The sequence below is a fragment of the Pithys albifrons genome, chromosome 8, assembly GCF_047495875.1.
Source record: "Pithys albifrons albifrons isolate INPA30051 chromosome 8, PitAlb_v1, whole genome shotgun sequence".
In the NCBI taxonomy this organism is placed as follows: domain Eukaryota; kingdom Metazoa; phylum Chordata; class Aves; order Passeriformes; family Thamnophilidae; genus Pithys; species Pithys albifrons.
The window spans coordinates 6,182,360-6,206,809 of NC_092465.1; the positions used below are offsets into that span (position 1 = coordinate 6,182,360).

Consider the following 24,450-nt stretch of genomic DNA (forward strand, 5'->3'; position numbering starts at 1 on the left):
AAAATTTCTTTATCACATTTATAAATCCACCAGTGGTACCATCATTACAATGTATGACAAAACATATGTTTTCTCTACCAACTTGCTGGCAGGTCTAATTCAAAGTGTCATCAGACTATGGGAAGTGCCAGTGGAAGTGAAACCCCTGCTCTGCTCTTCCCTGTTCCTTCTGAGACGAGCAGTAAAGCCCCACTGGGAACTGGCCATCTCACAGGTTCCACAAACCTCCTTCAAATACGAGACCTTTCCAGCTGGAGTTTCTAAGCTAAACATTTATCTTGGAGGGATTTATTCATTTATTTATTGTTAACAAGAAATTAAAGGAGAATGGAGGATGAAAAACACTTTCCCTGCATTTTGTAACAGCTGCTGCTTTAGCTAAAAGCAATGGCTTTAAATACTGCAGTGCAGGAGGGCTGGTGCACAGCCTGCTCTGGGTGCCCAGGCACAGCCCCAGCTCCCATGCAATGAGCATCTGCATTGATAATGATACTCTTGGGGATGGGAAGCAGCTTAATTCTAGTGGCAGAAGACTTTTGTTTGTTTTGTGTTTTCTGAACAGGAGGGCAGCTGAATTTTGACATTTCAGAGCAGAATTGGGCTGGCTGACAAGTGGAGCAGAAGCAGAGGGATCTGTGCAGACCATGAGGTGCTCATCCCCCAGCCAGGAGTTTGGGGGCTGCCCCTGAGTGACAAGGAGCCAGAAGGAGCCCCTGGGGATGGCTGTCTGTCCCCAGCACACACAGCTCCTCTCTGGGACAGGACAGGTGCACTCATGGCACTGCCAGTGTGTTTGCAGTACCATCACCCCACTGTGTCCATGCCAAAATAAGGAGATATCCAGACTTTTCTGTCTGATGTGCCATCAGCTTGGCACACAGCAGAGTGACCATGCCCTGGTCCATAGACATCCTTGGAGACTTCATCAGAACTCTCACCATCTAGCAAGATTTAAATTTCTATTGGTATATAAGGGCAGGAGTGGAGTGACTGCAAGGAGCAGTGGTCAATAATAAAGATATTTTAGACTTGGATTAGACATTCATTCTCAGTCCGGAGGACATGATTCTCAAAAACATTTGTAGTTTAAAAAGCAGGATGATAAACACCTTCTTAGAGTTATGACCAGAAGTTTCATATTTCTATGAAGGCCTCTGTAAGCTCCAGAAAGGTGAGTACAAACCTACCACCAGTACATGGAGGTACTATGACATCTCAGAGGTCTTTTCCAACCCAATTGATTCTATGATTCTATCTCCAGGGAGCTTCATCTGTCCTTTGCTGCCATCTCTGATAGACACAGAGCATGTGCAAGTGGTTCATGTTTGGGGTCATCTGGACTAACTCCATCAAAGACAAAAGAGGCATGTTGAGCCAGCAGTTATTTCTGTCATTCCCATCACTGGTATCTCAGTGAAAACTATTAAGATACATATGGTACAGCTCCTGACTACTGTAGATCTCACCTTATAGCCATGCATTTATTTGATGTATTATTTATGAAGAATGCATGGGATACTCAAAGATTTTCTACATCCTTGATATAAACCTCAACAAGTTTGTTTGGGCAAATATTGAAGAGGGAGGAACAAAAGTTCAGCCTCTGTATTTTTATGCTTTGCTCCCTGATTGAGATTAGGTTTAATGTTTTCAGTATATGCTCCAGTATTTTACTGAGCTTGTCTTTTAATGGGATTATTCAGAAATCAGCTATTGGATTTTGTGGTTCCTATGCTACCTTCATTCCCCTGGTGATGTTCATGGATAGAGAAGCCTTAACATTCACTTCAAAGGTGAACCTCTCAGCCCTTAAGACTGTGTATAGGCCTAGTAAAAATAAAATTATCCATCCCTGATGTTATAAAAAGCTGCTCTCCGTAGCTCCTTTTTAAGGGACTGTAACACACAATCAGAGCTACGGAGAGCAGCTTTTTATAACATCAGGGATGGATAATTTTATTTTTACTAGGCCTATACACAGTCAATACAAACAATGCAGTTTGGGGTTTGCAGCATTAATTCTACTGCAGAGTACACAGGGCAGTTTACTGCATAGTTACCCACAAAAGCATTTGCTTTGGGCTGGAACAAGCTGTGATGCTGACAGGACAGCACAGCTCCCTCAGGGAGTCATGGACCAGCTCCTCACTAACTGCAGCAGAGTAGAGCTCACGTTGGCCTGAGCTCACAAGGGTTCATCTGGCTCGAAGCTAAAGCAGAAGCAACTCTTACTCCTGACATCCCTTTCCTTGTGTTTTCCTCCCCTCTTAGCTGTGACTCCTGGTTTGCTGTCTGCAGGCCTGGGCTTGAGAGGCAGCCGAGCTGCAGCCCTTCAGCCATTGAGTGGGATAAAGAAAAACCAACCCCAGAGCAGACTTTGTTGCTCTCCTGTGACACCTGTGTTGTGCAGTCATGACTTTTTCATAAGCCAGGCCTCAGGATCAGACACAGAGCCCGTGACTCTGCAGTAGAAAAAAGCCTGGCTCCCAACAGCTGGGATCGGGATGTGACAAGACAGCAAAGAAAGCTGAACGCAATTGTCTGCCTGCCTGGTTGGTTCCGCTGCTGCGGCTCAGCATCCCCAGCGCTTTGGGAGGCCCGTTTGTTCCGCTGGCTGCTGCAGCCCCCTCGTGGCCACACAGATCCAGCCGCGCTCCCGCCGCTGGGAAGGCACAGCCCGGGATTCCGTGTGGGAGCAGAGAGCCTTTTAAAAAGTGCCGACAAATAGTTATTAAATAGCATGTTCGAGGAAGAATAAATATATAAATAAAAGAAACAGACACTTAGGATGCTATTTATTCCAGGTGTACAAGCAGAGTCGTGGATAAATTACTCGCTTTTGAAGAATCAAAAGAAAAATTACAGATAAAGCACTAAGCAGACTTGTTTTTAATGGGGTGCCCTGTTTCATCTCTTCAGGCTGTCACTAGACACTCTGCTTTGAAGTGCTTCTTTTCTTTTGAGCATTTGCACATTGATTTACAATGGTGTGGGTAAACTTTGTGCTCACAGATGGGTTTTGCTGAGTATCTGCCTATTGAAAATGTGTTTGTCTGCTCAGGAAACTCCAAGGACGGATGAAAAACCTTTCGGGTGGGGGAAGAGCTCGGGGAACTTGGTCTGCACCAAATTTCTGCAAATATTAAGAAGCAGATTGTTCTTTCATGCTTGAAAAGCAAGCCTGGGTTTTGGTACATTTTGTTTTTCCTTTTAATCTATCAGATAGAGACATCACTATTGCTTGGGAATAAACCATGGGAATTCACAGTGGAAGGAGAACATGGATGGGAACCAGGCTGAGTCTGCCCAACAGCCCAGCTGTCCACTCGCTCCCCAGTGCTGGGAGCCAGCACAAGCAAAGGAGATGCCTATAGAATAAACAACAGAATGGATCAAAGGGAGAAGCTTGTGCACAGGGATGGGATACTCTGGAGGAGATTGTCCAGTTGGAATTGATGTTTCTCAAACTGACAGCAGCAGTACTTACTAGATCAGGGTGCTGCAGCACTGCTAGAGAGATGATACTATGCTGCTGATTTCCCACTTCTTTCCTCTTTTTTCCCTTACAGGAATTTTAGGAGAAATGGCTACATTTCAAAAAGATATGACAAAAAACAAACCAAACCTAAAAATAATATGCCCCCCAAAAATTCAAAGGACAGAGGGAAGCCACAGTGACTCCACAGGCTCATTACCTGCTCAGATGGCATGATGCTACTCCTGGCAGTGACTGCACCTGTGCAGATGGACAGTGAATGAGGTTTAGCAGGATCAGCAGGACCCTGGATGACAATGACATCTACTGTTTTGCAAGCCTCTGTGCCCACCCATGTGTTCATGATGCTGGGACAAGCCACTTGACCCATACTAGACATCAAATAAGACAGAAGTACCTGAGCCCCTTTGGGTGCACACAGGTGTGTGTTATCCATCTTAAGCATGGAAAAATCACTTTATAGAAATGTGTTCTGTGCCTGAAGGTATTTTCCATCTAAGCTGGTGCTTTCTGCCCTGAGAGCTCTTTGCAGTGAGGCTGGTGTGGCTGCAGGCAGCTTTTTCCCATGTGCTCAGTCCAAGGTCTGCACAGCACCATGACAATAAATGCAGAGCCAAACCCCACTGGCATCCTCTGCAGCATCTTCCTTTGGAGCTGGCTGCCCTGGCAACACCTCCTGCAGCCTTCTGAAGAACTCAGGACCCTGTGGAAATAGTCTTAACTCACCTACATTATCATCTTAACCACATATACCATATTTAAGTACCATAGGTGCTGTTTAGCTGTGCTGCACCAATGCTGCTTTGAGAGCAAAGCTGCCTCCCAGGGCTGCAGCACAAGGACAAGCTGCAGCTCTTCCACATCCTCAGGCTCATCTTTCTCACTTCCAAGGAACCCTTAAATCTTCCATTAAATGGGATTTTGCATATTTTTTTGTTTCTAACTAAATAACCTCTTTGCTCTTCATTTCCTGTAAGCCTCCATGTGCTGAACAAGATGTGACTTTTTTGGTTTAAGATTGCTTTTATTTTATATGGAGACAAATGGTAGTAAGAAAGTAACAAAATTAATATCTGCCTGAAAGAGCATGTGGCAAGTATCATCCTGGGAGCCCAAATACTCTCCAAACAAAAAGGGTGATAAATTTTTAAGACATGTCCATATTGCAAGGTGCTGAGGGGCTTGGGGCAGTAAATACCTACATTTCAAAAACCATGTGAAATAGTCTAGTGCAGAGCAACTTACAGGTCAGGTCTGGGAGCAGTAACATCACCTGGGTGCAAAGCAGCAGGGACATCTTGTTGGTTTTGTCCACCACAAATGGAAGCAGTGGGTCTGCACACAGCCAGTAGAGGAGCTGAAGCCTCCTCTCAGCTCTAAAGCAGCACCTGGTCACACAGGCACATCTTTGGGTGTGTAAACATGCTGGCTGCATAGAAAAGTGGAATTCCCAGTGTTCAAAGCACAGACAGGATACATACTCTTAAAAAACAAGTCCATGTAGGCTTTAAGTGAGATGGAGCTCTTTACTTTCTGGAAAATACTCTCCTAGGGATGGACTAAATAGCCAGGGTGAAATCTTGGCCCTGGTGACCTCATCAGGACAAGGAGCTCATCCCAGTGTGGCTGGTAGCTCTGCTGACACTGGCTGGCAGTGGAAGGCTGCAGCCAAACCCCACTTTCTTGCCTTCTTGCCTGCAAGTCCCCTTCTTTCTATGCTACACTTTCCTGTGACTGCATTGCCCCCACACCCACCCCAACCTGTCCTCTGCAGCCCATCCAGCCTTTAGGATTCCACCACGATCATGCTGAGGTTGTTGCTGAAGATGATCCTGCCGTCCTTGGTGCTGCTGCACTCGGGCTGGCACAGAGCCTCCTGCAGCCGCTGCCGCAGCGCCGCTGGTGCCGTGCCCAGGAAGTTTTTTGTTCCTGTCAGGAAATCCATCATGAGGCCACCAACTGCATCGCCCTCGATGAAGCACTCAGTGATATCCCAGCCCGACGGGAACTCATACACGTGGTACTCAACTCCAAGTCTCTTGAGAACATCCGTGATGCCGCTGGAGGTGATGTAGTGGCCGCTGTCAGTGGAAGGCAGGCAGTCCCTGTGCTTCTTCCATAAGTTGGCCCACCCACTGCTGTCTGCCAGGACAGGAGGGAAGGTTACTTTTGCAAAGCCAAGGCAGTCAAACACCAGCTAATGCAACTATGAACTGAGCTGGAAATGCTCCCTTGCTGCTGGCCCAGACCTTGACAGAAGCAGGAGGAAAATTTTCCCCTTACTTGAGTCTACTTATGAAAGTCTGTGCCTAGAGAGGGGTAAAACCCTGGTCTCCCTCAGCCCTCCCTCCAAAACTCTTCTGTTTAAGGGAAAATCCTAGGATATGGTCTCCAGTACTGGATTTGCCCAGAAGGAGGGGTACACAGTGGTACCACTGTACTGACCCTGAACATCTATGCTGCCTGTAACAGTCCCTTGGCTAGAAGAGTGCTGATGTTTTTACACATCAAACCTCAATTTTAAGTGCACATAGCCCCAAATAGCAAGAAACAGCCTACAGGCAATGTGAGAGGGAGTTTTAGTGGCAGACATGGAAAAGTGTGCTTTATCCACCACACCATGAGTTGGGGACTCATGACAGAAGCAAGGAAAAGCCACTCTATCATTTTTAGTAAGTGCCAACATGTTGTAAGTCTTTTTTCTGTCCTACCTGCAGCTCTTGGCAGTCTCTGTTGTCCTGCTGGCATCTGCCAATGCTGTGCAGAGATAAGAGACCCAAAGATGGGCCCACCCAGAGCTCTGGTTGTGTTTTTAAAGTGCTGATTTCACCAGGAAGAAGGATTGACCCCTACAGATAAACAGCCACACTTCTGTCTACTACACCTACTTCATAAGCAGGCAAGCAAGAGCACAAAGGCTGTGCCTAAGTGGCCCCATCAGACACTGGGGTCCAAGAGGCTAAGCCCAAGATTGCATGCTGTGTATGAAATCTGGCACTTGTTTTAGTTATTTACTACAGAATGAGTGCTACTGAAATCCCCAGATGAACATCTGTGGCCCTCAAAAGCTCTTCAAAACTCCAGAAATAAAGCAAAAAAAAAAAAAAAGGTCCTTCTTACCTGATAAAATTATGATCAGGAGTTTACCATGAAGGTCTAGGCAGCTGTGGAAAAACTTGATAGTATTGGGAACATCCTCCACACGGTACAGCATCTAGAAGAGACAGTTACACATAGGCATTATTCCTCCTCCACTGTGCAGTGACCCTCCAAAAGTCTAGACTCTTCCTGCAGAGTTGTTTTTAATCATGTCCCAGCTGTTTCCCATCCTGTCCTGACTCAGCACACATGTTTAGAGACACCTCACAGGGCTGGGCATCATCAGCTTTGGTCCTTGTGGAGCTCCTGCAGAAGTTACTGCTTCTGGGAGAGCTGTGTTAAGCTCTGGTCACCCTAACCATGCACAGAGCAGAAACTAAGGGAGTAGCTAAAGCTAAGACTCCAGTGTTAAAGCAATGTCTGTACCTGGATCATGTGGATGAAGTCAAATTTCTTATGTGTGCCTTTCTCTTTCACCTGCTGTTCGTACTCCGAGGAAGTGAGCTGGTGCCAAACAAAAGAGACATTCTGCAGGTCTGGAGCTTGATTCACTAACTCTGTTTCAAACAGTAGAAAAAAACCCCATGAATTTCAAAAAAGACAGAAAACTTCACTGGTTCAGATGGATGGTCCTCACTGTGCCCCGGGCAGCAGGTACAGCCTTACCTTTGTAAGCTGCCACGTGCTGTGGGTTGGGCTCTACAATTTCATTGTCAATAAGGACTCCTGGGTGCACAGCCTGCAGAATTCTGATCATTTTCAAATCCTGCTCACCTATTCAATAAACACAAGTTTGTTACTTTCAAAAGTAGGTAAATGTGATGGAAGGATTGCAGTGCATCTCACACCACTCCCACCAGGAAAACCCCCGAGCAGAAGTGAGGTATGTTGGATCTTGCAGCTTGCATGGTGGCATCTAATCTGAGAATAGTCAGGCTTGTGTGTAGAAGAGCACCAAAATTAGCTGTTGGTGCTCTTCTATTGCTGTCTAAACTCTGCAGGAGCAAGCAGCAATCTGTCCTCCTGTGCTAGGAATTTTCCAGCCTCCTTTGGAGTGATGCAGAACACTTTGGGTTTTTTCCCAGAAAAGCCACAAGTGTAAGAACTCAACCTGATTCATGTGGAACTATGTAAACAAACAGCAGAGGTGACCACCTTGAGGGGACTTCTGCAAGAATTCTGTCTGTAGCTGATGGTGGGGCCTAAAAATAGTCCTGCCTTTGCAAATGTCACACAGAGAGGTCTTGATACAAGATACTGACTGCATCCTCCCTAGCCTTTCAGCTGATGTACCAGCCATGAGAAGACTCGTCATCTTTGGCAGGTGCTGCAGTAAATAGAATTCAAGGAGGGAAATACCACCCATGCCAGCACTACAGAGACATCCAGGACAGGAGGAGTCTTTTGAAATTGGAGAAAAAATACCCAAGGCCCCAGAGGAATAAAGTGGCAGCACTGTAGAATTGGCCAAAGGCACAAGGAAAGAGGCCACATCTGCATCAGTTGAAGGCAGGTCCATGGACCAATATTGTTGACAGGAAGAAAGATCCCTATAGTAAACAGCTAAATCGTTTTAGACAGTCCTAAATGTCAATTTGTAAGTGCCTGGGGTGGGGATCACAAGCCCTTAGAGGTGTTGATATGGGCTCCCTGAAAGCTCGAGGCAGGTGGGTGGCAGAGCATCACTGTCCCATGCCCTGGAGCCACTGATGTGGTAAGAGGGTATATCAACAGCAAGTGGGTGTCTCAAAAGCTGCTTGGGTTTTTGTGGGTTTTTTTAACTCCACCTCTGTAAAATTCCTTAATCCAGTGTTTGCAAGAGCAGGTAACAATGTCCTCAACCAGAGTGTCTGCAAAAACAAGCAGTAAAATATATTTCCCCAGAGCAGGAATTTCTCTGCTGCAGCTTGCCCTGCCAGTAACCACCCTTCAGCACCGACCACTGCAAGGCTGGCACAGCAATGAAACCCTTCTGCAATCAGCAGTCCCTGTGCTGCAACTGGGAAGTGCCAGCCCAGGGCTAAACCAATCATGGGAAACCACAGAGTGAGAGAGAAAATGTGATCTGGACTCAAACACTGGCTTTTAGGATGTGGAGCTGGTCACTAATCCCCATTAACATTTTCATCAACCAAAGTAGTTCTGGGGGCTCTTTGAAACCAGAGTCCATGCCTGGAAAGGTCAGGGATCAGATATAACCTTTTGCTCAGTGCCATTCCAGCTCACTCCCTGTCCAGCCCCAGTTCAGCTCTTGCAGCCATGGGCAAGCTGAGGGGGTGCAGGTCTGTACCACTGTCCTGTCATCTGTGAGGGGCAGTTAGCCAGGAAACACGGGGGATTTCAGAGGTTTTATTTTTCCATTAAAACCTCTTCTGAAGAGGACATAAGGAAAATTAAGGATGGTACTAAAAGTTCATTTTCCCCTTGTGTTTTCTTGGAGTCAGGATTTCTTTTTTATATTACTTAAAGAAAATAGAGTGTAATTGAGAACTGAATGATTTCTTCCTGCTTGCTTTCTCATATTCCCAGTTGAGGAAAACAATCCAGTGGTAATTTTCTCTTACTCAGGAAACAAGGGGGGAAAATTGAGAAAAATACTTTCATTTGAAAGTATTAGCACTTAAAATTCAGCTGAAAATACTTTTCAAAGTAAAAGTAAATTCTGACAAATCAAACTGCCACTTCTTTTCTCTACTTTTTATTTTATCCCAATTTCCCTAGGAGAAAAGTTGTCTGTTTTGCCATGTTTTTGATTTTGTTTTTTTAAACACAAATGCATTTAGAACAGCTTTAAAGCTATTTTTCCAAAGCACGCGTTTCTCTCTGGGGAAAAATATAATTTGCAGTTTAACCCTACTTATCACTGGATAAAACCACAGCAGTAACAAAGAAACATGTCTTTAAAAAGCTGATGCAACCCCATGTTAATGGTTGTGGCTGGCTGGTTTTGCAGTACTGGGGGCAGGGCATTGCCCAGCCTTGGCCCTTGGGATCCCTAAAAGCAAAGCAAAAGCAAAGGTCTCTTCAGGGGTAGAAGTCTAAGGCAGGACCTTGGGTGGAAAGAACCTCTCTGCAGGGTTTGAAGGTGTTCTTATACTCAGTCCTTGATTTGGGCTGTATGAAGTGAGATGAGAGCCATGAAGAGGCAGAAACTAAGATAAAATTGCGCAGAATGATTTGAGCAGCAGCATTTCAGAAGGGAAATGGGGAAGGAAAGATAGAGGGAAGGATGGAAGAAAGGAGAGAGGGAAGGAGGGAGGGAAGGAGGGATGGAAGGAGGGAGGGAAGGAGGGAGAGAAGGAGGGAAGGAAGGAGGGAAGGATGGAGGGAAAGAAGGAAGAAGGGAAGGAAGGGAAGGAAGGAAAGGAAGGAAGGAAGGGTATGTCTGTCCTGGCTCTACTCTTCCTTTTGCCGTTCTCTGCTTCACTGAAAAACACTGTCATTAATGCCTGAGTTGTTTTCCCACTAACGAAAATTTCAGCATGACCTTCTGCTACCCATGGGGAGCCCCATCCCCCAACATCAGCAGTGCTGCCACACTCACCTGTGCCACTTCCAACTCCTAGAACATTTATAGTTGTTTTTCCGCGGCCAAGACTGAAAGGATAAGTACACGTTACTTAACCAGACTATGTCATATGACTTCTTGTTTTCATTCTGATACCTTGGATGACATATTGGCCCGGAAATTTTCATGTTGTGCACATGAATTGGGATGGAAACCTGAGCATCCCTTCTGAGCCCAGCTATAGGCAGCATGCTGGGAGCCAGCCCTGTATTAGCAAGCTCATATTTCAAAGTACAGTAGGCACCAGGGTGTTGTGTTTCTCTCCCTTTGCCAGAGAGTTTCCTTCAGGCTGTGGCTGGCACAGCACAAAAAGGCCTCAGGGAAGCCCAGGGCAAAGGGCTGCCTTTGGGGGTAAGAGGGCTGTGCCTGGCTGGGATGGGCACTGATGGAGATGCACGGACAACGTGAGCTGGTGAGAACATCTACAACCTCAGGAGACAATATTGGATGTAAATACTCAGAAAAAACCCAAAACCTTCAGGCTATCCAGTTTATTGGAAATCACAGAATGAGAGACTATGCTGAGTTGGAAAGGACCCCCAAATCATCTCTTATCAACATTAATCTTGGTTTAAAACTGGGGAGAAGGTTAGAATCTTCAATAACTCTTATCTTAGAAAAATTGCTTATTAAAAGACTCCAGTGATGTGGTTCATAACAGAATATTTAATAACAGCCTGGCTCAAGGATGAGGAGTCCTGCTCTGACATGATTTACAGCTTTATTCTGCTCTTGGGCATGGACTGTGCCAGGGGATTGAGTTTCACATACACATCTCAAGAGACACCACAGCAGTGATTCCACAAGAGTGGAATGAATAGCAAATCCTCAAGGGTGTGAGCTACTCAAGGAGCCTTAGCCCTAATGGGGATCAAGACCCTTTGACATACCCACAATCAGCATCATAGAAAGTCACAAGGTTTTCCAGCATTTAAATTCACAATTAAAAGTTTTCAATACAGTATTTTAATTATTAGCATTTCATTGCTTATTTTTGTATATATCTGATCCAGAGAATACAAAATTTGCCTGCCTAAACTTTTTTCTCAATGGAAAATACAGTTGCTATATCATCCAAAAATTACCCAAACTTGAAAGGGCTTTCTTGTGGTTTGGATCTAGGGTGTTCTGAAATTATCTGCAGTTATCCAGTCTTAATATATTACATCAATACTTCACAAAACTGATTATCATTTGGTACTTAAGCAATGCAAATCGACTTAGGATAGAAATAAGGAGGTCTTAGGGGATTGAAAAAACCAAGAATTAGTCACTAGAAGAGAATTAGAAATGTGTTTCTGTTTGGATGGTGCACGATGAAGTCCCAAAAGTAGGGAGAGGGCACAAGAGAGCTTTCTTTGGAAAAAAAAGCCAACCAAATCCAAAACCAAACAACTAAAAATACCCAACTTTAATCCTTGGAAAATCAGCTAATGAAAAGAGATGGACATGAAAAGGAGGTCTTGATTCTTTCCTTAATATAAGCTGAGAGGCAGCAGTGTATTAATTGAAATAGCACATACTCTGGAGTCATTAAACAGAACGTCCTAAAAAACACTGAGGGGCTTTAAAACTGAAAGGCATTAAAGTTCATTCCTGCCCAAAAAAATTCTTAAATGTGTTTACTGAACCTTGTATGCAGGTTGCCTTCCCAGGATAAGACATGACTTTCCCAGTTTGGTGGAAGTATTCCTTACCCAGCCATGATGTTGGGCATTTGTTCCTTGTTGAACTCGTCCATGCACTGGTGCTCTGTTGAATGATCCAAAAAGGACTTAAAGGCCTCCACATACTCCTCAGCCGTGAGGCTTCTCATGGGAGGGATCATGTATAGCTCTTGAGAAACAAATATAGATTGCATGTTAGTGGTTTCAAGGCAAAGGAAGGGTCAAGGCACTTACCTCATGGAAGAAACCCAGCCCAAACTAACAGAAGACAGAGGTTTGGGAAGATGATGCAGAGGATGTACTTTCCAATCTGTTCACACTCAGGGTTTGAAAATTATTCTTGGGTATCCTTTGACATCAGCATATTTGTTAAGTGTGTCATCATTACAGGTCAGCCTGAGGAAAATGTCTCCAAAATACTTAGTCAGATATGGGGCATCCAGTTTGCAGAAAGGGATGTAACTGGAGGGCTTTTCTGGAAGACTAAAGAGGAGAAAGTGAAGGGAATTGCACAACAGGTCCACACCTGGAGGGGGCCCATCACTTGTGCCCATGCTGGACAGTGTAACTGAGATGGGCAGCACTGACACTTTTGAAGAGGGGTGATGCAACACAACAACTGCCACCTGCAGCTGAAGTAAAAACAGTCAACCCTGTGCACCTCATTTCTGAGTCTCACCAGCATGGGACTGAAATGGGCTGCCAGGCAGGTGAAGTCCCTGCTGGGAACTGCAGTTCGTGGCCAGGAGGGCAACTGATATCAAAACATTTCATCTGAATGGCCTCATGTTCTGATGTGGTTGGCTGACACCAAGATTTCTCTCTCTGAGTCGAAACCCAGTGATACTCAAGGAGTTGCAAGGAATTATTGTCAAAACTCCCTTTCCTGCTGTCTCATCCTAATGACAGTGCTGTTGGCAGGGCACAAGCTCTGGCCAACTGCCTGAGTGTGAGAAGCTACAACAGGACTAAGACTTGAGGCTCACGAGAAGATGCCCTGCAGCTGGGGACTGGCTCTGGGTCTGTCTCAGGGAGAGGGCCGAGGTCTGTCTCAGGCAGTTCTAGTGCCGGCCTTGGTGTGCGAGATCAACGTTGGAAAGGCAACATTCATTGAGCTTTTCCTTTTAGACAAAATCAGGATGAAGCACAGGACTCAGCAGGACATCTTCATCCTCATTTTTGCCTTTTAGGGACCTACTTTCTTAGCATCTGTTTTTAGTTGCCACTAATAAGAAAATTATGTATATCTCATCCAGGACTGTGCAATCTCACACTGAATGCATCTGCTGTTTCCAAAACCACACGTCATTGACAGCTGTGTTTCTGGTCCAGAAAAATATCAACCTCTACCCTCAGCACTTTGAACTAAACCCTAATTTAAACCTGAAATCACCTGAATTGCAAAAGTTTACCCTTCTGTTTCTTTTTTTTTTTTTTACAATCTCTAACTCCAAAAGAATTGAGTGGGCAATTTACTTTAATCTCCTTTTGTATTCTCCCAAATACCTGAATTATCGTGTGGAGTTGTCAGAATCTCTGCTTCAAAGTTCATGCTGGGGAAACTATTCCTGTAAGGAAAGTATAGCACTTCAGTTATTTGAAGAACCTATATGCTTTTTTGAAGCTGCATTGAAAATGCAGAACAGAGGGAAGATCCTCCAGGACAGATTTTCCTCTCCTGATAATCAATGATTTTGTTCTTTTTTACTAAAATAAGTCAAAACTTCTTTGTTAACAGATCATAGAGTCATAGAATCTTAGAATCCTAGCACAGTTTAGGTTGAAAGGGACCCTAAAGTTCAGCTTGTCCCAACCATTGCCATGGGCACATATTTCACTGGACCAGGTTCCTCCAAGCCCCATCCAGCCTGGCCTTGGACACTTCCAGGGATGGGGCATCCAGAACTGGCCACCTGCACTAGTGTTTGAAATGTGTTGTGGAAGTTTTTGTTCCCCTGCAGAATCATTAACCAGCCAATGCAGTTGAAGGCATTAGACTGATATTACACACCCTGTGAAACACTGAATCATGGATGGAAGAGAAGAAACAGCAGTGAAATTAGGAGGTTATAGTGAGGGTCAGCATCTGAGGTGCTAAAAGCTCTGCTTGGCCTATTGTTTCAGGGACCTTTTTTGCTTTGTTGGTTTTTTTGTTGGGTTTTTTCCTCTTTTTTTTAACTTCAGATTTTTCTGGCTTCAAATATTACAGCAGGTAACTTGCAGAAGATACTTGCTCAAAGGGCAAAATTCAGAGAGGGCATTTCACCATAACTATTTTCATTCAGTTACATGTTTTCATTCTTAGTTTTTGGGGCATCTATAAGACAGGGATGAGGTTCCACTGGCAAAAGGAAGGGATGAAATTAAACTGGACCAAGGACCTCACTTTGCAAATAAAGTGTTGGGCTGAGGCTGTCTATGCAAAGAGAATAGTCACCTCCTGGGTAACCACATTTCAATATCAAGATGCACGGCGAGACTTAGGGGTGATACTCCTCCATAATCTCTGTTTGGAGACACCACTGCCTCCAAAAGTTTGCTGTTAGAATGACCAGCATTCTGAGATAGCAGACAGCAACCCACAACTCTCCTCTACCATGGAAAAAATCCCAGGTGAAGAAGAAACAAGGCAGGAGGTGGAAAAGTAAAAACAGGAGTCTTGTAGTGGGGCTTTGAGATACAAATATCTAATGATTTGCTGGCTGGTAGCAAGGAAGTGGCCACAGGTGCAAATAGCACACTGCTTTGGTTGATGAAGCCAAGAAAAGAGTGAGATATCCCAGAAGTCTTGACGATGCTGGGGCACTGTCAGAGTCCTGCAAGAGCAGTTGATTTCATCTGAGTTCAATGCTAAAAAGCCACATAACTGGCTCCCATGAGGTATGTCAAAGGTCTCACTTCCACCATCTTGACTTCACCTCTTCCCAGGAAAGGCCTCGCAGAAGTTCAGCAGGAACAAGCCTGAACTCAGCCCACCTCCTTAAGCTCCACCTTGGCTGCAGGCCAGTCCCTCCAATTTCCACTCAACCCTCTTCCATCTCTGTCAATCAAAACAGAGGACTGTTTTGTACTCTCATCTGGCTGAACCCAACAAGATGGTTTTCAGAACTAACCTCCCACTAAAATGCTGAGGGCTAGTGTGGCTTCCCCTGTGCAGAGAGGAATAACTCTGGCCATGAACTCCATTTCTGACCGGTCAAACGTTTCCAGTCATGCCAGGAGACCTGCCAGGTGACCTGGGCAGACTGCAGCACAAGAATGCACCAGGATGGATGATGACAAGATAACACTTCCACTGACACATTTGCCATTCCTCCCCAGGCGGGGCTAGATTCTAAGACTGATTGACCCTCAGTGGGAAAGTGAAATGGGAACAAATAGACTTCCTCTAAAATCTGGCTTAAAATCTGGTCCATATCCTAAAATTTGAATACGTTTTGGGCTAGTGCTGCCCACCCCAGGACTCCAACACCCAACAGCAGGACTGAGCTGGTGACTGCCAGGGAGTGGGATGCTCACAGGCATCTGATCCTGCCACAGCTTCCAGCTAAGATGGGGCTTGCCAACATTAGCAAGGTTAAACCTCTTCCCTCCATGAAAAGAACAGGATGCATTATGGACTGCAGGAGCAGGGCACAGAGGGAATTCACAGCATTGCTTTAAGTGATGCAGCCCCTTTGAAAAAGTTGTTTCTAGGAACACAAATTGGGAGAATATCTTTGTAACTCATACATTTCATTATACCTAGACTGCAAAGGGACTAAAGGTCTCCTCCCTAAGCCCCCATCCCTCCCAGGACATGGGCATATTTGCTGCTACTCCCACCTTACACACACCCATCTGTGACACACAGACAGTGGGATGTTGGGGAAATGCCACTCCGCTCCCTGCCAAAACCCACTTACCTCTTCAACTCTGGGGCCGGGTCCATTGTCGGGGTGGATGCTGTGCAGGGACACAGGAGTCGGACTTTGATGATCCTTGTGGGTCCCTTCCAGCTCAGCCGATTCTGCGGTTCTGTGACACGGCAGCTGGGCACGGGGCTGGGGGTCAGCCAGGCTCCTGGCCCCTAGGTCAGCATGTCCACCTGCCGCTCCAACACCGCGGCGCTGGTGGCGACCCGGGAGCGTGGCCACGGCTCTGCCGGCACCTGTCGGGACAGGCAGCGTCACTGGGGCGACAGGGGGAAACCCGAGCCCCGCGGGGAAGGAGCGGGGCCCCGGGGCGGGCAGTGCGCGGGGTCTGACGTCCGTAGGGATGTCCTCATAGCGCGGGAGCTGCGCTGCGTTCAAGGGGAGAGAAACAAAAAAAGGTTCACATTGAGACTTCCAAACCTTTGCAGCCTGAATGAAGCGGCTGAGGGATGGCAGTCGGCGCCGTGCAGACCGGAGGCTGTTTACGTCCACTTTCTAATGTGCTGTGAGCCCTTTCCCGTCTCCGCCGCCCTGGGCAGAGGGGACGCTTTCCTGCATCCTTAGCAGCGCTGCTGCCTGATGGATGGGACATGCACTCAGAGATCCTTGCTTTCCCCAGGGAGAACAGGAGCTCACTGACTGCCCAGAGACCCAAGCAAGTGATTTTTCCATCTCTGATTCAGAGGGAAATGGGGCATAATGGCAGTGCCTCTAAGCGAGCACTGCAGCCCCACGGGCAGCCTGGCACCCCCCGGTCCTGACCCACGAAGGGGATGGGGCTGGGTGGGCAGCCAGGACGGGGGCAGCGAGCCCAGCCTGCTCCCTCTCTGCTTGCTAAACCGCAGCGATTAGAAAACAAGGAAATATTTTTTGGGACAGCTGTCCAAAGTAGAGGTGGCTGGAGGTTCCCAGGAAGGAATGACGTGGCAGAAGGTACAGTGGTCGCTGTTCCAAATACAGGAAATCCTGAGTGCTCCCTGCACCTGAACCTGCCTTTTCCCCTACCCACATCCACAGAACTGATGCTCCTTTTGCCTAAAATCTAATAACACAAATGTAAAAAAGGCAAGATGTAGAGACTTAATATTTCCAAGTCAGGTCCAGTTGTGGAAAGAGCAGCATTAGGATCTTCAGTTCCTTTCCCTGAGGGCAATGGTTAGAACAGATTTAGAAGATAACAGATAAAGCCTCCTCCCTTGCTGAGCTGCCCAGAACACCTCCTGCCCCGCACAGATCCCTGAGACCAAGGACCTCAGATGGGGAGGCTTCACCATCAAATGACCTACCTTGACTTATACTAGTTTTGGCTTCCAAACGGATTCAAGTTATCCCCCCAAGGCAGATTCACAGCAGCACATTAAGCTAGAAATTACTGCATTGCTGCTCCTAACCAAATTATGCAAGATATTTATTCGAATACTTTTAATAGGTGAGGAAAGACAAGAACCTCTTTGCTTGTTCTAAAGTGCAGATTTGGCTCTGTTTGACCACCAGAGCAATGGTTTTTATATCTGTTAATTCAATCCCTAAACATTCCCACCAGAGGTGCCAGCCCTCTGACACCAACTGTGCACCAGTGGATGTACCTGGAACGTCTCAGCTTGTGTCCCTCAGCCATCTCTGCCTTGTCCCAGTAAAGCCACCCCTCCATCCCCCCATGACAGCTCCAGGGATGGACAGCCCACAGGTCCCAGCAGGAAGCCATACCTCCCCGGAGCAACAGGAGCTGTTGAGAAATCTCCAGCATCCAGGAGCTGCACAGCCCTTGGAAACCTCCTTGTACATCCACGGGGTGCTGATACCCCTCCCTGTCCCCTCGTGTCCCTCCCAGCTCCAAGAGCACACGTAGGCACATGCCACAACTGAGCCGGCATTAGCCTACAACAACAGCCTTTGTTCCGCGGTGCTGGAAACAACGGGACATTGTGGGCAGCTGCCCGGGCTGGCAGGAATTGGCAGCAGGGTGGCTTTGGAGGATGTACCCTCTGCAAGCCGTGTTTTCGGTTGTTCTGGCAAGCTCGTGACCCAATCCGCTCTAAACTCTGTTTTCCATGCAAATTGGAAAAGCTGGTGTTTGATCAGTGAGGTGATGGCTAAAGCTAGAGCTGGGCTGCAGGGAGAGAAAAACAAAGCAACTGTGTTTTCCCACACACACTGCAGCTGTGGAGGTCACTTTTGGGCTGATCCAGCAGAAACAGGCCATTCACTTTCCCCCGAGTAAGCAATACCTGAGGTCGGCATCACCCGTGGCCCCAAGTCCCCTTAATGTTCCCTCTCCATCAGCCCACCACGACAAGCTTGGACCTGCATCTCCAGGCAGGAAGTGTGGGTATTCAGAAATCAAATTTCAATGAATTTGAAATAGTGATCAGCTTTTTGGCTGATGAATGTCAGGAAGGTTCTTGGCATTTTTAGTGTCCATGGAAAGGGGAGTGGAACTAGATGGTCTTTAAGGTCCCTTCCAACCCAAACCAGCCTGTGATTCTATGATTAGATGGTCTATTTTTTCAGCTCCACCCATGTCAACTGATTAAGGCTCATGTAACATAACTCCAATTTTTTTGTGAGCAGAGCTCCTCTCTTCTGCAGCAGTTTTCCTTTTTTCAATGGAAGTGTTTTCATCCCTATGTATTTTCAGTTTTCTAGACCTATCTTCTAAAATACAACCAGCAGCTTCTGTACTCTCCTAAGTGAAATATTAGGTGCAAACATGGTGTTCTGCATCAAGCAAGTGCTTTTAGAGAGAAAGTTAATGAGCATTGTAGGACCCATTTTCCTGATAGTTAAAGAAAAGATTTCACATTAAAGGAGAAAATTTTGTTTTACTTTAATCCTATTAAATATTTAAAATCTCCTGGTCATCAGTAAGTATTGAAGTTCAAGCAACAGTATTGTTTTTATGTGTGTATACAGGATATTTTCCTAAAGCAAAAAGAATATGATTTCTGACAAATACTGAAAAAAACCCTACATCACAGAAGCAAAACCCATCCCTCCCTGGGAGGAAGAGCTGCTTGGCTCCAGTTATGTTTCTATTCAACCTCCTAAAAAACCTGAACTATGTAGGTCTGGAGATCAATCTTTTTTTTTTAACACAGCCCTTCTGCTACTTAATTAAACCTGGGTGCTGGTGCAGTTCTTCCAGTCCCTTTAAAATGACCCTTCTCAAACCATTTGTCTGGAGGTCATAACTCATGCTGTTGTAATTACAGGGCCAAGGAGAGGGCAGAGGGAGAGTCTGATGTGGCTGCTTGTAGAAAAGCCTCTTTGATTCAAGGTGAAGATCAGGTTTGCTCTACAGACCATACAGTATTCAAAAAAAAAAAGTGTCTCTGAGAGCAAAGACAGGTATGGCAAAATGGGTCTCTTACCCCTCAAGAGCTCACGTGTCTTCAGCCAGGAAAACACACAAAGAATTTAAATTTGCCTGGCTGTACCCCTGCTGCTGCCAATAGCATGTGCTGGGAGTGCATCACCAACAAGATTAAACACTTCTGGCAGTGCTCCAAAACAGGGCTATCTGCAAACCCCTTTTGGACCAAAATGTGGGGAATCACCAGCAACAGAGCCTTTGGCCCTAGCTCAAAGTCAGTAGTGCAAGTAATAAGGTCTGGAGACTGGTCCTTGAGAAGTTTTTCTGGTTCAGGAGGATGGACTAAGGGGAAAAGGGGGGTTTTTGTATGCAGGTTGTGATAAGGGACCCTCCCAGGGCTGGGATGGCTGAGGAGGTACCTCCAGGGAGCTCGGCACTGTGGAAGGTTTGCTTTGTGTTAAGGCTTCTCAGCAGTGCTGGTGTGCTGATTTACTGCTCCTGTGCTTTAGTAGGGTTCAACCACCAGCCTGTAACTGGAAGCAAGTTAAATCTGCAGGTGCAGGAATTACAGTTGGGCAGTTTGGAGCAATCCCAGCATGTTGCTTCAGACCCAGGGACCCATCAGTGCTCTGCTCCCATGTGGGCCATAAAGAAGTCAGAAAGCAGGTAACACAAAAGCACAGAATTAATGTTACTGATTACATTTCAATTGCACTTGAAATCATCAGGACTTATTTTCTTTTTACTTGCCTCCTCTTAAAGCAAGGCTGAGCCCAGCCCTCACAGCACATGTGGCCCTGCAGCACCTCTGAAGGGAAGGGGCCTGAATGCTCAGAGCAGCCGAAGTACCCCAGGACAAGCCACTCTGCTGGGCAAAATTGTGTTATACAACCAGACTGTTTCTTGGAAAGTAAATAAGATGATGAGTCACCTTTCTTCTGGGTAAGCATAGAGAGTGAAAAGTGGGAGGGTGGGTATGAGTCCAGTGGGAGATGCTCACGAGCGAAAAGTGGGAGGGTCCAGTGGGAGATGCTCACCTTTAACAGAAGCTTTTGCTGTTCTTCTGTGAATCTAAAAGGAGTATTCTTAGCTATATTAGCACTTCTTTGAAAGTAGTGTTAAAGTTTCCTTTCCACTGGTGGTCAGTTCTTCCATCTCTCAACCTGAGAAAAATTTATAAAAATAGATCAAACTGAGCAGTGGCTAATCAAGTTTAGCAACACACATGTATGTCATCCAGCAGATTGCAATAACAGAGGAGACCATATCCGAATTAAGGGACTGCAGAGCTATTTTACCAAAAGCCACTAGATGGGGATGCAAGGACATTTTTCTCATATTTGTTGCTCTTAGATCCCGGAATGCTGAGCTCAAGCTCGCCTTTCCTGCTCACACGGCCTTCTGTTGTCTTTGCTTTTTGTTTTTAGGAGCTGACAGAGGTCATTTGGAAACGTATCACTCGCTGAGTTCCCATCCTATAAGGAATCAGGCCTGAGGCAGCAGTTACGGTGCAATTATTGCTTCCCAAATGTTATTCTCTGCACCAAGACTCAGCAGAGGGAAGAGTAAAAGATTTGGCTTTCAGTCTGTGGATTAGTCTTCTTTTATAGGCTGTGGAAAGGAAAAGTACTTTATATTGAACACAGTGGGGTGAAAAAAGGTATTCAGCAAAGTGGTAATCTCTGAAAATGTCCATACTTTGGAACGGTTACTGTTGAAAAAAGCCAGGAGATTTCTTCAGGCTCAATAGTAAAAACCTCTGGGTATTTTTTTTTTAGTTTCTCTTGCTTTGAAAGCCCTCGTTCTCCTATGAATAAGAGAGATAAAGTCAGGAAAATTGGTTTGGCAGAGGTGCAGGCAGGATGAGCCCTGCTCTCTAGGCAGGAGCACTCCACAGGTGCATCCCACAAGCACATCCAGGCTGCAGGAGTGCGTGCAGTGCATCGGCAATGCTGTGGGGGTAAGGAATGAGGAGGGCTCCAGTTTTACAGTAATAGTCAGCTCTGACCTCCAGTAACCTTGGGCTTCTGCACTCAGCACCCACTCTTACTATTTTATCCTAAGTGTCAGGATATTTGACACTTACAAGAATTCCCTGCTCCTGGAGTCAGGTGAATGTTAAAAAAACTCTTCTAGCAAATTTTTAACAGTTAAATTCCAGCTTCAGAGGCATGTTAGGGTACCCAAAATGCACTCCAGTGTTCAGAACACAGAAGATGCTTTGAAAGAAGTAAAAAAATATTAATTTTAAAGCAATTTAATGAATCTTTCAGTAGTTGTCAGGGAGAGTGGGTGTCAGGGTGTCTTGGGGAGTCTGAGAAAAAAGGCTCTGGTAAATTCCCTAAAAACAAATTAAACTTGTATCATTATAGTAAATTCAGAAAACTGAGAGAATCATTCAAATATTTAAAGTGATTAAATGTCTTTCCTGCCCCGTATGCTTGAAACATGGAGCTGATGCTGCCAGTTCACAGCAATCCACATTTTAAGGATTGGGAGGACACAGGCAGTGGGGACTATTTGGTGGTTTCATCTCCACTAATTGCTGAAAACTGACTGCTCTGTTTCATTAAACATAAACAGAAGTGCAATTGCTTTTCCTGAGTGAGAGGGTGGAGGGGTAACAGGGTGAGGGCTGAAGGAGCTCTGGGATGGCAGCAGTGGCCGTGTCCCTGCACTCCCTGGCTGTTGGACACCACAGACCTGGAGCCCAGCAGGTGCTGCCCACCATCCCCACTAGGGTGTTCCCAGCAGCTTCGGCAGGTGCTGCAGATTCCATCTATTTTTCTTCTGTGTTTTTTTCTTGCTGCTTAGTAGTCTCCTCGTGGTGACAACAAAATGTCTGTTTTCCAGGAAACCATTTGAGCTTTATGGATTAGCCGTGGTAGGCACTTGCAGACCTCCATAAAGCACGTTGACACATTCTCTGGTGTATTACTAACTCGACTGAAAAATTGATCAAAAGTGATAGAGTTACAGGGCCCTCTGTCCCTTTACAATCTGCTGCTGTGCTGCTCAGCTCCAACAGAGCCAGCAAAGCCAAACCCTGTGGAAACCCTTGCCTGGAAAATACACCTTCATCCTGCCCTTGGCTTTGCTCTATGAAAAGAGCCACTCACCTGAAGCAGAGGCTGTGAAAGGTGTGCTCCACTCCCCCCACCCCAACTGCTGCTGGTCCTCCTGGGGCCAAGCTCACCCAACTTTGCAGGGACCCCCAAAATGCAGCAGGGAGTGCCTGCAGGGCCCTGTCCTGCCGTGGGGCGCCAACACCATCTGCAATATGTTCAGGGCTGGCACATTCTTGCCCCAGAATGGGCAAAGCTTCAGGGGCCTCCTGCATCCCCTGTCCCATCTGCTCCAGCAGCAGCTCTTAGGAGACAATGCTTAAATTACAGGAATGTTTAGCAAACTCAGTAAAAGTGGGCATAAGTTTGCTGTAGATGAGATGTCCTGCAGCAGGGAAGCTGCTGGTCTCACCTGCAGGACCTCAGCAAAGTTTTTTCTTTTCCTCCCTGCCTCCCAACAGCTCTTGCTTTTGCTCTCTGAAAATATCAGTTCCTTGGAGCAAAGTCTGTGTCTTATTTCATCCCCAAATCTCCCAGTTTTTGGGAGGGCAGCCAGGAGTTGGGTGTACAGTCTCTCCCCAAGCATCCTCTAGAGTCCCAGTCCTACAGAAACACCTCCTCCTTTTGGTTTTTAGTTTAGTTTTTGCTGGAATCCCAAACTGACACAGAATAGCAAAGCCAATACCTGATTCAAAGAGCTTCCAAATGAGGTGGGATGCAATGGATATTGAGATAACTGACAAGGGATCAGAAGTGAATGAGGCAATGGAGGAGATAAGGCACTTGCTTCCAACCCTAAACATACAACCAGAGCTGAAATGCTCTTCACACATGTTTCATGGTCCCCACCCTCAGATGAGATAACAATACTGAGCTCCCTGTTGGGTTCAGCTTGATGGAGCTGATCAATAAACACGCACAGATGAATGCCAGGACACGGCACGCAGGGGAAGGAGCTGCTATGGGAAGGCATCACTTGCAGAAGGCTCTTTGTGCTGCTCTTGAGTCACACAGCACTGGTGGGAAAAACACAGCGAGGGAGATGCTCGGCTTTTCAGCTCTTTGGAGTCACAGAATCATTTAATCATTTAGGTTGAAAAAGACCTCTAAAATCACCAAGTCAAACCATGAACCCAGCACTACCAAGCCCACCACTAAACCATGTCCCCAAGTGCCACATCTACATGTATTTTAAATACCTCCAGGGATGGTGACTTATAGCCTCCAACAGCTTTATTTAAATATGGCTTTTAAATTATGTCAAAATATTATTGTATGGTTCTAGTAGACCAAATAAATTTACAGTAATGACTAGTTTCATCATCATGAGCAAAGAGGTAATTTGAAAATTGTCTGTGTTCACATCAATAAATACACAGGATAGTCAAGAAAAAGTGGTGTTATTTTACTGCAAACATCAAGCACAGGTAACCTTACAAAATGCTGGACATTGTCCAGTTGTAAGTTGTGTACCACTGTGCCACACCTCAGCAGTTTATTACTTTTTACCTGGATATAGATCAAAACCCCAAAGATCTTCTAGGAGCTGTTTGCACCCCTGCCATTCCCTCCAGCTATGACCAATTTCTGCTGGGCTCTTCCCTCACCCTGGCCAGACCCAGCTGGGGTGGATACTCTATAATGTCCCAGAGAGCAGAGCCACCCCTGCAGCCCCTGTCACCCTTGTGGGGTGACTCTGACTAGTAGAGAGGTCCAGGACAAGCCCTGGCAGCCCCAGCTACCCGCACAGATGAAAATGTACAGGTTGAACTCTGGGCAACATTAAGGTACTTAATATCTTTTCAGACAAGGATGCCATTTAAGTCATCATTACAGCAACTTTAATTTTTATTGCATTTAAGTCCTTCATGGCCACTGAGGTGATGGCAGGTCCTGATGGCCCCAGCTGCCTTCTCTGTTCTTGCTCTCTTATGTGGCCACAAAAATCTCATTTCTTTCCCCCCTCAGCCAGATTTTAAATACTTACCCCAGAAAGGGTCTGGCTGCTGAACTAGAAGGTGATCCACAGCTCCAGGCAGGTGTGAAGAGTCATGAAGGACCAAACACCTCAATAACCTCAATGGGTTAAGACCGTAAGTGCTTCAAAAATCCCAGGAAACAAAAGCAAATAAAGCAGCTCTGATGAAACCCAAACATCTCTGCACTCTGAACTGAGCCATGCCCCGTGGCTCATGCCATGGGGATCATCCTTGCACAGCCCCCATGTAGTGGCCATTTCCCTCAAAGTGAATACCCCAATCCCTTGCATTCATGTATTCTCTAAGGAGTGTATCCTAAATACATATAACATTGCAGGGGCTCCTAGAG

The 24,450-nt window shown here is 46.1% G+C and overlaps 1 protein-coding gene across 1 annotated transcript; it reads right to left on the reverse strand.

Annotated features, from left to right (window-relative positions):
- Positions 1–5,282: 5,282 nt before the first annotated feature.
- LOC139675114 (carnosine N-methyltransferase 2) lies at positions 5,283–15,776 on the reverse strand. The gene is made up of 8 exons (XM_071562344.1): positions 15,736–15,776; positions 13,337–13,398; positions 11,861–11,999; positions 10,140–10,192; positions 7,262–7,369; positions 7,022–7,152; positions 6,617–6,710; positions 5,283–5,638 (listed from the first exon to the last, which is right to left on the reverse strand). Exons 1-8 carry the CDS (start codon positions 15,759–15,761, stop codon positions 5,283–5,285), a joined length of 969 nt encoding a protein of 322 aa, XP_071418445.1. The 5' UTR covers positions 15,762–15,776.
- Between the last annotated feature and the right edge of the window lie 8,674 nt (positions 15,777–24,450).